At 37.8% G+C, this 13,809-nt stretch overlaps 1 protein-coding gene across 2 annotated transcripts in view; it reads right to left on the bottom strand.

Moving 5' to 3' along the window:
• The window catches only part of SELENOF (selenoprotein F), a 43,696-nt gene that overhangs the window by 12,437 nt on the left and 17,450 nt on the right, over positions 1 to 13,809 (bottom strand). For both annotated transcript variants that reach the window (XM_027536653.1, XM_027536652.1), the window contains exon 3: positions 4,926 to 4,989. In XM_027536653.1, the coding sequence (XP_027392454.1) occupies positions 4,926 to 4,989 (64 nt within the window). The remainder of the gene's footprint in view (positions 1 to 4,925; positions 4,990 to 13,809) is intronic.

The raw sequence follows: 13,809 nt of genomic DNA, 5'->3' as shown, positions 1-13,809 counted from the left end.
TTATCTCTGGGCTTTCTATTTTGTTCCATTGATCTATATTTCTGTCTTTGTGCCAGTACCATACTGTATTGATAACTGTGGCTTTGTAGTAGAGCCTGAAGTCAGGTAGGTTGATGCCTCCAGTTCCATTCTTCTTTCTCAAGATCGCTTTGGCTATTCGAGGTTTTTTTGTATTTCCATACAAATTGTGAAATTATTTGTTCTAGCTCTGTGAAGAATACTGTTGGTAGCTTGATAGGGATTGCATTGAATCTATAAATTGCTTTGGGTAGTATACTCATTTTCACTATACTGATTCTTCCAATCCATGAACATGGTATATTTCTCCATCTATTAGTGTCCTCTTTGATTTCTTTCACCAGTGTTTTATAGTTTTCTATATATAGGTCTTTAGTTTCTTTAGGTAGATATGAAAAGGTCAGTTTTCATCTCAATCCCAAAGAAGGTCAATGCCAAAGATTGTTCAAACTACCGCACAATTGCACTCATTTCACATGCTTGCAAAGTAAGGCTCAAAATTCTCCAAATGAGGCTTCAACAGTAGGTGAACTGAGAACTTTCAGATGTACAAGCTGGATTTAGAAAAGGCAGAGGAACCACAGATTAAATTGCCAACATCCAATAGACTACAGAAAAAGAAAGGGAATTCTAGAAAAACATCTACTTCTGCTATTGACTAACTAAAGCCTTTGACTGTGTGGATCACAACAAACTGTGGAAAATTCCTCAAGAGATGGGAATACCAGACCACCTTACCTGCCTCCTGCAAAACCCACATATAGGTCAAGAAGCAACAGAACTGGACATGGAAAAGTAGACTGGTTCCAAACTGGGAAAGGAGTATGTCAAGGCTGTATACTGTCACCCTGCTTTTTAACTTATATGCGGAGTGTACAGTGTTAGTTGCACCTCAGTCATGTCCAACTCTTTTGCGACCCCATGGACTATAGCCCACCAGGCTCCTCTGTCCATGGAGTTCTCAAGGCAAGAATACTGGAGTGGGTTGCCATTTCCTTCTCCAGGGGATCTACCCGACCCAGGGGTTGAATACAGCTCTCCTCCACTGCAGGCATATTTTATACCATCTGAGCCACCAGGGAAGCCCCCAGTGTAACTGTATAATGTAATATTATTTAGCCATAAAAAGGAATTAAGTTCTGAAATACACTACAATATGATGAATCTTAAAAACACATTAAGTGAAAGAAGTAAGTAAAAAAAGACCTCATATTATGATTCCATTTATCTGGAGTCAGAAAATCCACTGGAATAGAAAGCAGACTAGTGGCCACCAGGGGCTGGGAAAGTGGAAATGAGAAATTAAAGTGTGTGTCCTTCAAACTGTGGGCAGGACTGAATGGAGCTATCTTTCCTTATGGAGGTCAGGATCCCTGTCTCCTCCACATGGAAGCACAAGAAAATAAACTCAAAATTTCTAAGAAATCGATCATTCTAGACCTCAATTATAAAGTAAAAGGCAGTTCTATTGTCAGCCCAGTATCTGCACCCACCAATCAGGCACTCCTTTTCTCAGGAACCCCTTTGGACAACTTCAGCCTCTAAGATAATGAGCCTTCCAAAATATGGATTTTTAACAAATTCAAATAGTTGTACATCATGTGAAATGCTGGGTTGGATGAAGCACAAAGTGGAATCAAGATTGCCGGGAGTTAATATCAATAACCTCAGATATGCAGATGATACCACCCTTCTGGCACAAAGCGAAGAGGAACTAAAGAGCCTCTTGATGAAGGTAAAAGAGAAGAGTGAAAAGGCTGGCTTAAAACTCAACATTCATAAAACGAAGAACATGGCATCCAGTCCCATCACTTCATGGCAAATAGACGGGGAAACACTGGAAACAGTGAGAGACTTTATTTTCTTGGGCTCCAAAATCACTGCATACAGTGACTGCAGCCATGGAATTAAAAGATGCTTGCTCCTTGGAAGTAAAGCTATGACAAACCTAGATGGTGTGTTAAAAAGCGGAGACATTACTTTGCCGACAAAGGTCTGTCTAGTCAAAGCTATGGCTTTTCCAGTGATCATGTATGGATGTTGGACTATAAAGAAGGCTGAATGCTGAAGAATTGATGCTTTTGAACTGTGGTGTTGGAGAAGACTCTTGAGAGTCCCTTGGACTCCAAGGAGATCCAACCAGTCAATCCTAAGGGAAATCAATCCTGAATATTCATTAGAAGGGCTGATGCTGAAGCGCCAATACTTTGGCCACCTGATGTGAAGAGCCAATTCATTAGAAAAGACCCTGATGCTGGGCAAGACTGAAGGCAGGAGGAGAAGGGGATGACAGAGGACAAGATGGTTGGATGGAATCACTGACTTGAAGGACATGAATTTGAGCAAGCTCTGGGAGATGGTGAAGGACTGGGAAGCCTGGCATGGTGCAGTCCATTGGGGTACAAAAAGTAGGACACGACTGAGCAACTGAACAGCAACTAAAAATGTAGGCCACAATCTATAGAATTGTTAGGATACAAACCAAATTTACAGAATTATACTCTGTATTTTAACAAGACCCCCGGTGACATATACGTATGTTGGTTTAAGATACTATGAGACCACCTAAGTGGAAATGTCAGTCACAGTCTGAAGTGTGGTGATAAACAAAAGAACAGTTTGAGTTAAAGACATAAATTGAGAGTCACCAGGTGAACACTGCAGTAGAAACCGAGGGAGTGGGGCACCATTTAACAGAGTAAGAAAAAGGGAAAATAAGAACACAGCCTGTGACTGACCCCAATATTTGAAGTTTGGGTGGTAGATGAGATGCCAAAAAAGGAGAATAAAAAAACCTGTTCACACAAGTGAAGGGAAGAGAGAGTCAAATGCTAGAAAGTCATTGTTATTCAATTCTCAAAACAGTCCAATAAGGTAGATATTAACTGATTTTATACCACCTATTAACCCACTTTATAAATGAGTAAATTGATGAAGCTCGTGCTAATCAATCAGTATTCCTTTCAGTAAAACTCAGAGATAACATAATCCTAGGCATCACTCAAGAAGTGAAAACCTATTTGCTATCTCATTTGTATATTATTTTAAAATTCCTTTCTGTATCCAAAGATTTATGATTCTAATACAGAGGCTGGCAAACTACAGTCCACAGGCCACACTGGCCTCCCTGCTTTTATAAATAAGGTTTTACTGGAACACAGGCATATGTATTCATTTAAATATTTTCTATGGCTGCTTCTATGCTACAAAAGCAAAGTTCAAAAGCTGCAATGGATACACTGTTGGCTTTAAAGCTGAAAAGTATTACTATCTGGTCTTTTAGAGAAAATGTTTGCTAAGACCTACAAAATCAGGGGAAATTTACATTTTTTATTTTGGAGAGAGACAGACTGCAGACACATCCTTGTCATGGTAAGACTCGTGCATAAGAAGGAAAACATACTCAACATCATTGCTCTGATGTCACTTAAGTGATAGAACACTAGATCCAACATACAACAAGAAATTTTTATACCTACAGACTTTCCTACTTAAACAACCGTAACATGGAAAACCAAAGTATTCTAGGAGGTATATCTGGAACTGGCTAAGACATGATTTGGGACTTCCTTTCCCCCCACAAAACTTGAATTAATTAATGTGGATAAGACATTTCAAATTTTTAATCCTTCTCTCTAGAATAATTTAACATAATTTTTTCCTTCTGTTTCATGACATGGCTAATTTAAATAAACTTAAAAAATGTACTAGTTTCTCATAGGCTCAGAAAATATTGATAATATAATTATATTAAATATGGCTATGGATTAAAGAATTATACAATCATTTTAATTTAAATTGGTTTGTAGTAATTAAATATTTATACACAGAATTGAAAATCTAATGTTTCAAAAGGAAACGACAGTATGACCACATATACCCACAAGTTTGATAATTTAACTATACATAAGAAATATATATATAATTAAGTTATAATCCAAAGATTAATAAACTACACTCAATCTTTTAAAGACTGAACTAGCAGCTGTAGAAATTATTATGGACATGATAAAACCTGACATCACAAATAGAAGCGCTAACTGCAATCTACTCTTGACCTCATGAAAATCTGAGTCACAAAAAATTATTAATAAGACAAGTCAGTAAATATGAGTAATCAATATAATTAAAAGGAAATGTCAAAACATTTTAGGAATAAGAATGATCACTTTATCATTCGATAACTGATATTAAAAAAAGCTAAAACAACTCTGGTACAATTCTGAGTTTAAGTGTTTGAGGCAAAATTAATCCTAAGAGCAAGGAATTTTCTCCCCAAGTAGAAGCTGTTATATTCTGTGCTATATCAGAATACGTTCTTATTCTAATAAAGAATGTGTTTAATTAGATGTGCATCAGCTCTGGGTCTCAGATAAAATGTCCCTAAGTCAAACTCTTTGATTACATTTCTGTACCAAAAGGAACAATATTTTATTATAAATAATTCTAGGCCAGCAATAAAGGGCATGTGTTAACATGGGCAATTTTACATAATACTAAACCCCAAAAACGCTCTTGCCATTGAGTAAACAAGTCAAGAAACCACAGGAAAGGCAGCAAAAACAGAATGAGGTATACAAATATAGCACTTTCGCATTTCAGTTTACAAAAAACACTTCATTACCTTCATAAAACTGATTTTCAAGTGACATGCAAGAATGGAATAGAAAAGGTTCAAGTCTTTTTGGAGATACAAATCTCCATTACTGTTTGCTGTCAACCAAAAAAATACACTTTCACAATTATCCTTTCACATACTTATTTATCTTTAATGAAGATGCACTTGTATGATTGATTTCCTTTCTTCTACACCTCAAGTTTTATGGTATTTAATTTTCTTCTTATTTTTGTGAAATGTTGATTTTAAGTTATTAACTGAAATTTATACTAGAGTTAATTTTACATACCTTGGACTTGAGGGAACCTCCCCAATTTTCATCCACAGACTTCAAGAATAGCTCCTGCATACAGCTGCAAAAGAAAAAACAGGAATTTAAAAAACCAATATAAATTTTAAAAATGTATTTATAAAATAAATATAAAATTTCATAGTATAAACATTCCAGTTAAGCAGATATATAGATCAAACAAACATCAGAAGAGAAAATGAAGGCCTAAGGGTATTAAACAGTAGAGGTATTCAAACCCTTCTTGGAGTACACTCACACTTATTCAAAAAGACTGAAGAAGATATGAAGACTTGACAATGAACTTGAATAGGTAAGCTGTCCTAGGAAGTTTTTTACAAAATTTTAAAGATTTCCTAGTTTTACTTTTAAGGATGCTAAGGTGAATCCAGGTGTGTATCCATCATCTATTCAACAAAAATATTTAATGAGAATTCCTTTTGGTTGCTTTTAAAATTAAGTGATCAATGTTTTAAAATTAAATAATACAAAACCCCAATCAATACCTTTAAAAAGTAATTAGAGTCCTATGTGTAAAGATATTACTGAAAACTCAGTAAAATTTCATTATAAAGAACTTAAATGCAAATATTTCTCTTAATGAAATTCAGCTGAAATGAATTCAATGGTAAATGTTGCTTTTCTATCTACACATTCTCTTTATAATAAAAAGATTATAAAAGACTCAAATGCAATGATTTTATTGCAATGAATTCAGCTGAAATGGATTCAATAGTAAATATCACTTTTTTGTAGCTGTAGAGCATTGTCCATTTTTTGGTAGTGACTTGGGAATGCTGTGACTCTGAGAAGACAGGCAATTATAAAAACATACTACATCCATTTTACTTCTTCTTAGCTTTTAGTCATTTTTTTGTTTTTTAGTTGTAGGTCCAAGAGCTAAAGATAAATTTTACTTTTCAAGTTCTAAAATAGCACAGAAATCACGTGCACTATGAATTCTTTTTTCAGACACTAAAAAATAAAAGCACAAAACAGAAATTTTAAAAAAAACTCCTTAATTCCAACTCCTCCCAACACAATGACTTTAAAAAAACATTCTGGGGATTCTGGGTTGGATCAATAAAGTTCTTAAGTTTTGAGAGGCACAGCCACTCAAGAGTCTGATTGAATTTGTTTTCATTCACACTACTCATGGACACTCTGAAACACTGATGGATTTCAGATTAAGAACTCTGATGATCTCTAAGATTCTTAAATAAGATTTGGTTAATCTTGGTTTGCTAATCCCACACCCCAAATCTTTAAAAGTATAAGGCCATATTACCAATGAGCTCATAAAAAGATTCTAACATCACTAATCAATACAGAAATTAAACCAAAACCACAATTAAGATACCACTTCACACTCATTAGAAGCTATTATAAAAAAAAACAAAACAAGTGATTAAGTAGGATGTGGAGAAAACGGAATCCTTGTGCACTGCTGTTGGGAATGTAAAGTGGTACAGCCACTATGGAAAACAGAATGGTGGTTCCTTTAAAAATTAAAAATAGAATTATATGATCCAGCAATTTCACTTCTAGGTATATACCCAAAAGAATTATAAGCAGGGACTGGAATAGTTATTTGTGTTATTATTCAGAATAACCAAAAGGTGGAAGCAGCCTAAATGTCTACTGACAGATGAATGGCTGACCAAAATGCAGTATCAGATCAGATCAGTCGCTCAGTCATGTCTGACTCTTTGCGACCCCATGAATCGCAGCACGCCAGGCCTCCCTGTCCATCACCAACTCCCAGAGTTTACTCAGACTCACGTCCATCGAGTCAGTGATGCCATCCAGCCGTCTCATCCTCTGTCGTCCCCTTCTCCTCCTGCCCCCAATCCCTCACAGCATCAGAGTCTTTTCCAATGAGTCAACTCTTCATATCAGGTGGCCAAAGTATTGGAGTTTCAGCTTTAGCATCATTCCTTCCAAAGAAATCCCAGGGCTGATCTCCTTCAGAATGGACTGGTTGCATCTCCTTGCAGTCCAAGGGACTCTCAAGAGTCTTCTCCAACACCACAGTTCAAAAGCATCAATTCTTCGGCGCTCAGCCTTCTTCACAGTCCAACTCTCACATCCATATATGACCACAGGAAAAACCATAGCCTTGACTAGACGAACCTTTGTTGGCAAAGTAATGTCTCTGCTTTTGAATATGTTATCAAGACTGGGCATAACTTTTCTTCCAAGGAGTAAGCGTCTTTTAATTTCATGGCTGCAGTCACCATCTGCAGTGATTTTGGAGCCCAGAAAAATAAAGTCTAACACTGTTTCCACTATTTCCCCATCTATTTCCCATGAAGTGGTGGGACCGGATGCCATGATCTTAGTTTTCTGAATGTTGAGCTTTAAGCCAACTTTTTCACTCTCCACTTTCACTTTCATCAAGAGGCTTTTGAGTTCCTCTTCACTTTCTGCCATAAGGGTGGTGTCATCTGCATATCTGAGGTTATTGATATTTCTCCCGGCAATCTTGATTCCAGCTTGTGTTTCTTCCAGTCCAGCGTTTCTCATGATGTACTCTGCATATAAGTTAAATAAACAGGGTGACAACATACAGCCTTGACGAATTCCTTTTCCTATTTGGAACCAGTCTGCTGTTCCATGTCCAGTTCTAACTGTTGCTTCCTGACCTGCATACAAATTTCTCAAGAGGCAGGTCAGGTGGTCTGGTATTCCCATCTCTTGAAGAATTACATACAAAGGAAGGAAGTTATGACACATGCTACAACAGGGATGACAACTGAAAGCATTATCCTAAGATAAGGCAGCCACAAAGGTATAAATACTACAGGATTGCACTTTTATGAGGTACTATGAGTAGTCAAATTCAGAGACAAAGTAGAATGGTGGTTGTCAGAGGTTGGTGGGTGGTGGTATGGAGGAATTATTGTTTAATAACTATGTTTCATGTTGGGAAGATGAAAGTTTTGGTGATAGATGGTGATGAAGCTTGGACAACAACGTTAATGTACCTGATGTCACTGAATCGAACACTTAAAAACAGTTAAAATGCTTAATTTTATGTACACTTTACCATAATTTAAAAAATAAGGCTATATACAAATTTGGTTATTAGATTTATCTTCTGTTTCCAAGTTTATGATCCCTTGGAAACACTAAGTGGAGATTCCATTACCTTAGATGATGGCATTCCTCTATACCATTGTTTCCCTAAATTCTTTGTATCATTACACAGCGAAAACAGTAACAATTGTTTGGAGCACTGGGGTAAAAGAAGTTGCTGCTTAGAACTGGAGATGACTAGCCTGGGGGGCCGGAGAAGGCAATGGCAACCCACTCCAGTACTCCTGCCTGGAAAATCCCAAGGACGGAGGAGCCTAGTAGGCAGCAGTCCCTGGGGTCGCAGAGTTGGACATGACTGAACGACTTCACTTTCACTTTTCATTTTCATGCACTGGAGAAGGAAATGGCAACCCACTCCAGTGTTCTTGCCTGGAGAATCCCAGGGATCGGGGAGGCTGGTGGGCTGCCGTCTATGGGGTTGCACAGAGTCACCCACACCTGAAGTGACTTAGTGGCAGCAGCAGCAGCCTGGGAGCCTCTGCTCACTTGAGTTCCCATTTGGTTGTCCCAAAGGACTCAAGGATCCTAGCACTCTCGTAACCCATTTTTTGCACCACAAAACATGAACTGATTAATGAAAAATATTAGAAACGTATTTTTTAATGACTACACAAGCTCAGATGTGAGCTTCTTAAGGAAAATTTCATGTGCTTAAAGCATTAATTTGTGATGCTAGTTTGGCATTTTTAAGAATTTGCAGTGTTCATAGGAAAATATGTTTTTTGTGGTGAATAAATGCAGTAAATTAACTACAAATTGTGGTAAATTTTCAATGCCTTATAATCATAAGAATCTTTGGCAACACATACATTCACGTACAAGGAAATATATGCTACTCAGAATTTATCAAGGGTATGAAGTATGAAAGGGTTAAAAAAAGGTTAAAATTTGAAACTTCCTTGAATTTCACCTTTAGCGTTTTTACTCTTTAAAGTAACATAAACATATAAAAACTGACCTTCAAACATTTGTGGAAAAATATCAGTTGAAGAAAAATCAAAGCACCAAGTTACATAACTTCTATATAGCAAGCTTTTATTTTGCATATATTACCAACACCGAGTTGGTAGGGCTCTCTTCTATGTGCGTTAAAGAGAAGCCTTATTTGAACCGATAATCTAACTCTAGGCACTATTCCATTAGGATTATATTACACTGACCCAAATAATTTAAATGGAAATATACAGACACCTTTAGAAAAATATGAAAATGATGTACAAAACTGCATTTCCCCTTTTGGCATCCATACCTATTTCCATATTACTTATTGCCAGTTTTCCTAAATTTTTGATAGCATCCTTCAAATGGGAAGTGGAAATATCTAACTACTTCAGCCCTATAACTAATTCACCTTATTTGTAACAGGATTTTTGAATATTCCAATTTCCCTTTCATTTAAAAAATAACTGATTTTTATTATTCTTAAAATAAATTTCAGCTTTGCACTTATATTTTGAGCATTACCAAGATTATTATTTATAAGCTACCTTAATTTAAATTCTGTACATTTCATATATTTTCCTAATATTTTGAGACCATGTACTCCCTTCACTGTTGAAAGACTTCCCTGGTAATTTATTTACTGTTGAAATATAATGATTTCTTTCCTAACTGACCAACCTCTTGTTACAAAATTTTAGTTAGAGCCTATAATGAGGTTTCTCATATAAAAAAATCAGCCGAATTCTTTACTTTGTGGTGATAACTTTGCCACAATTAAAAGTTTTACTATGTAGCTATAAAATGGATCAGATTAATAGTAAGACAAAAAGATCAGTCTATGCTATTTTCTACCAGATAGCTAGATTCCTAGGTAAGTTAAGGCAACATATGTGAGTTTTGTAAAATTTCCAAAGAATTTTTAAAAAGTATTACATTTAACTTTTACTGCCACCATCATACTACCACCATTACAACAAATCTATAAACCTTGTCCAAGTAAGAAATATTCTGCTACTTCTCAACACTAAATATTTAATACTTTTGTTGGTGATGGTATCAATGGCTCTGAAGAAACATTACAATGAGAAACTAGTTATTTAAAATAAGTCAAACTATCAAATTTTCATACAGCACGGTATGTTAAACAAGGAGGCTACCACACAGAGGTGGTTCTAGGCCATGAGTGACTTACGTAACCAAACCAAAACCTAAGCCTATAAATGCTTTAAAGTTAAGAAATTAAACCTGAAATTCAGTTCAGTTCAGTCGCTCAGTCATGTCCGACTCTTTGCGACCCCATGAATCCCAGCACGCCAGGCCTCCCTGTCCATCACCAACTCCCAGAGTTTACCCAAACTCACGTCCATCGAGTCGGTGATGCCATCCAGCCATCATTCTCTGTCATTCTCTTCTCCTCCTGCCCCCAATCCCTCCCAGCATCAGGGTCTTTTCCAGTGAGTCAACTCTTCACATCAGGTGGCCAAAGTAGTGGAGTTTCAGCTTTAGCATCAGTCCTTCCAAAGAACACCCAGGACTGATCTCCTTTAGAATGAACTGGTTGGATCTCCCTGCAGTCCAAGGGACTCTCAAGAGTCTTCGCCAACACCACAGTACTAAAGCATCAATTCTTCGGCACTCAGCTTTCTTCACAGTTCAACTCTCACAACCATACACGACCACTGGAAAAACCATAGCCTTGACTAGACGGATCTTTGTTGGCAAAGTAATGTCTCTGCTTTTGAATATGCTATCTAGGTTGGTCATAACTTTCCTTCCAAGGAGTAAGCGTCTTTTAATTTCATGGCTGCAGTCACCATCTGCAGTGATTCTGGAGCCCCCAAAAATAAAGTCTGACACTGTTTCCCCATCTATTTCCCATGAAGTGATGGGACCAGATGCCATGATCTTCGTTTTCTGAATGTTGAGCTTTAAGCCAATTTTTTCAGTTTCCTCTTTCACTTTCATCAAGAAGCTTTTTAGTTCCTCTTCACTTTCTGCCATAAGGCTGGTGTCATCTGCATATCTGAGGTTATTGATATTTCTCCCGGCAATCTTGATTCCAGCTTGTGCTTCTTCCAGCCCAGCATTTCTCACGATGTACTCTGCATAGAAGTTAAATAAGCAGGGTGACGATATACAGCCTTGACGTACTCCTTTTCCTATTTGGAACCAGTCTGTTGTTCCATGTCCAGTTCTAACTGTCACTTCCTGACCTGCATATAGGTTTCTCAAGAGGCAGGTCAGGTGGTCTGGTATTCCCATCTCTTTCAGAATTTTCCAGTTTATTGTGATCCATACAGTCAAAGGCTTTGGCATAGTCAAGAAAGCAGAAACAGATGTTTTTCTGGAATTCTCTTCCTTTTTCCATGATCCAGCGGATGTTAGCAATTTGATCTCTGGTTCCTCTGCCTTTCCTAAAACCAGCTTGAACATGTGGAAGTTCATGGTTCACGTATTGTTGAATCCTGGCTTGGAGAATTTTGAGCATTACTTATCTAGCGTGTGAGATGAGTGCAATTGTGTGGTAGTTTGAGCATTCCTTGGTATTGCCTTTCTTTGGGATTGGAATGAAAACTGACCTTTTCCAGTCCTATAATTACCAGTCATCAACTGCTTTTGCTGCTGCTGCTGCTAAGTTGCTTTAGTCGTGTCTGACTCTGCGACCCCATAGAGGGCAGCCCACCAGGCTCCCCCGTCCCTGGGATTCTCTGGGCAAGAACACTGGAGTGGGTTGCCATTTCCTTCTCCAATGCATGAAAGTGAAAAGTGAAAGTGAAATCGCTCAGTAGTGCCCGACATTTTGTGACCCCATGGACTGCAGCCTACCAAGCTCCTCTGTCCATGGGATTTTCCAGGCAAGAGTACTGGAGTAGGGTGCCATTGCCTTCTCCGAGTCATCAACTAGGTTTTCCCAAATAAGGTAGCTTAAGCTACAGCCAATCAAAACATATCGCTGCTTTGCTTCCACATCGTCTCTAAGTTCTATCCCTAATTCCTGTTGGTGGGGCACTTTTAACCACTTCCAGCTGGGTGTTACCCAGTTTGAATTGATTTATGCTTAAACCATTAAAATTTTTAATAGGCCTCACTGTATCTTTTAAGAGTATAGTGAAAAGAGCTCACGTTAAAAAATCAAATGCGTATGTGGGTCTAGTTCTAGTTCTGCTAGTTACAGACAGCAAATCATTCTCTCTCAGCTTCAGTTTACCATCTGAACAAGAAATATTCCCAGGGCTTCCTTGGTGGTCCAGTAATTAACAGTCTATCCTGCAATGCAAGGGCCACAGGTTCAATCCCTGGTTCAGGAAGATCCCACATGCCAGGGAGCAACTTAGGCCTGTGCACCACAACTACTGAAGCCCCTGGGCCCTAGAGCCTGTACTCCGCAGTGAGAGAAGTCACTGCAATGAGAAGCCTGTGTACCACAATGAAGAGTAGCCTCTGCTTGCAGCAAGGAAGGTCCAGCACGACCAAAAAATAAAGTAAACCTTTAAAACAACAAAAAAGAAATATTCCCTACCTTCCAGAGTTGCTAAAACAAATTCAAAAAAAAAAAAAAAAAATCACAAAACACACAAAAAGCCTGGATTCTTTAGATACTCAATACGTTAAGAATAGTGAATATTTTCTTTCATGCTATCGGTTATGGTTAAGGTGTGTATCCATTTTCATAGAGGCCCTGAGAGCCTGTTCAAGGATGTTATTCATTGTTCCTGTTACTAGAATTTCTTCACATTTTCCTCTCCACTTCAAAATTTCTCAAGCTTTCAAATTCACATGACCTTAGAGCAGTGTTTTCAAGCCTTACTGTACAACTATACACTTGAATTATCTAAGATTTTGAAAATTACTGATCCTTGGAACTCACCCCAGTTCAAGTAAATCAGGAGAGTTGGGTTGTGGTCTAGGCACCAGTTTTTTGGTTAATATATACTACTTTTAAAGTTATTCAAGTGACTGTAATGTGTGGCTGGGGATGCCTTGGACTACCCTCAACTATTAAAGAGGCAAAAATTACAAAGCAATCAAATAGTAGTAGACTTTTGCTTAAGAGACTAGCTAAATTAAGGTAAACCAAGTAAACAATGACTAAAGCAAGATAAATGCTGTAATACTGTTTTTCGTCTCATCAGTTCAGTTCAGTCGCTCAGTAGTTTCTGACTCTTTGTGACCCCATGAACCGCAGCATGCCAGGCCTCCCTGTCCATCACCAACCCAGAGTTTACCCAAACTCATGTCCATCGAGTTGGTGATGCCATCCAACCATCTCATCCTCTGTCGTCCCCTTCTCCTTCTGCCCTCAATCTTTCCCAGCATCAGGGTCTTTTCAAATGAGTCAGCTCTTCACATCAGGTAGCCCAAGTATTAGAGTTTCAGCTTCAACATCAGTCCTTCCAATGACCCCAGGACTAATTTCCTTTAGAATGGACTGGTTGGACCTCCTTGCAGTCCAAGGGACTCTCAAGAGTCTTCTTCAACACCACAGTTCAAAAGCATCAATTCTGCACTCAGCTTTCTTTATAGCCCAACTCTCACATCCATACATGACTACTGGAAAAACCATAGCCTTGACTAGATGGACCTTTGTTGGCTAAGTAATGTCTCTGCTTTTTAATATGCTGTCTAGGTTGGTTGGAAGAATCATTTGCAGCCATACATTTTTAATTTTTGAAATCCTCTTTTAAAGCAGAACTTTAGAAAAAAACTGAAAGTAGCACTGTGATGAAAATGACTTAATGTTAGGTTAGCCAAAGGAAAAGCTTTGACTGCTGAACAGAATTCAGATCTGAGCAGCAACTATTTTATTGGTCTTATGAAGCCCTGAGAGAAAGTGAAAGTCAAA

The sequence above is a fragment of the Bos indicus x Bos taurus genome, chromosome 3 (genome assembly GCF_003369695.1).
Source record: "Bos indicus x Bos taurus breed Angus x Brahman F1 hybrid chromosome 3, Bos_hybrid_MaternalHap_v2.0, whole genome shotgun sequence".
NCBI classification, from domain to species: domain Eukaryota; kingdom Metazoa; phylum Chordata; class Mammalia; order Artiodactyla; family Bovidae; genus Bos; species Bos indicus x Bos taurus.
The sequence above is the reverse complement of the archived record's forward strand: the minus strand, read 5'-3'. Positions and strand labels throughout refer to the sequence as shown.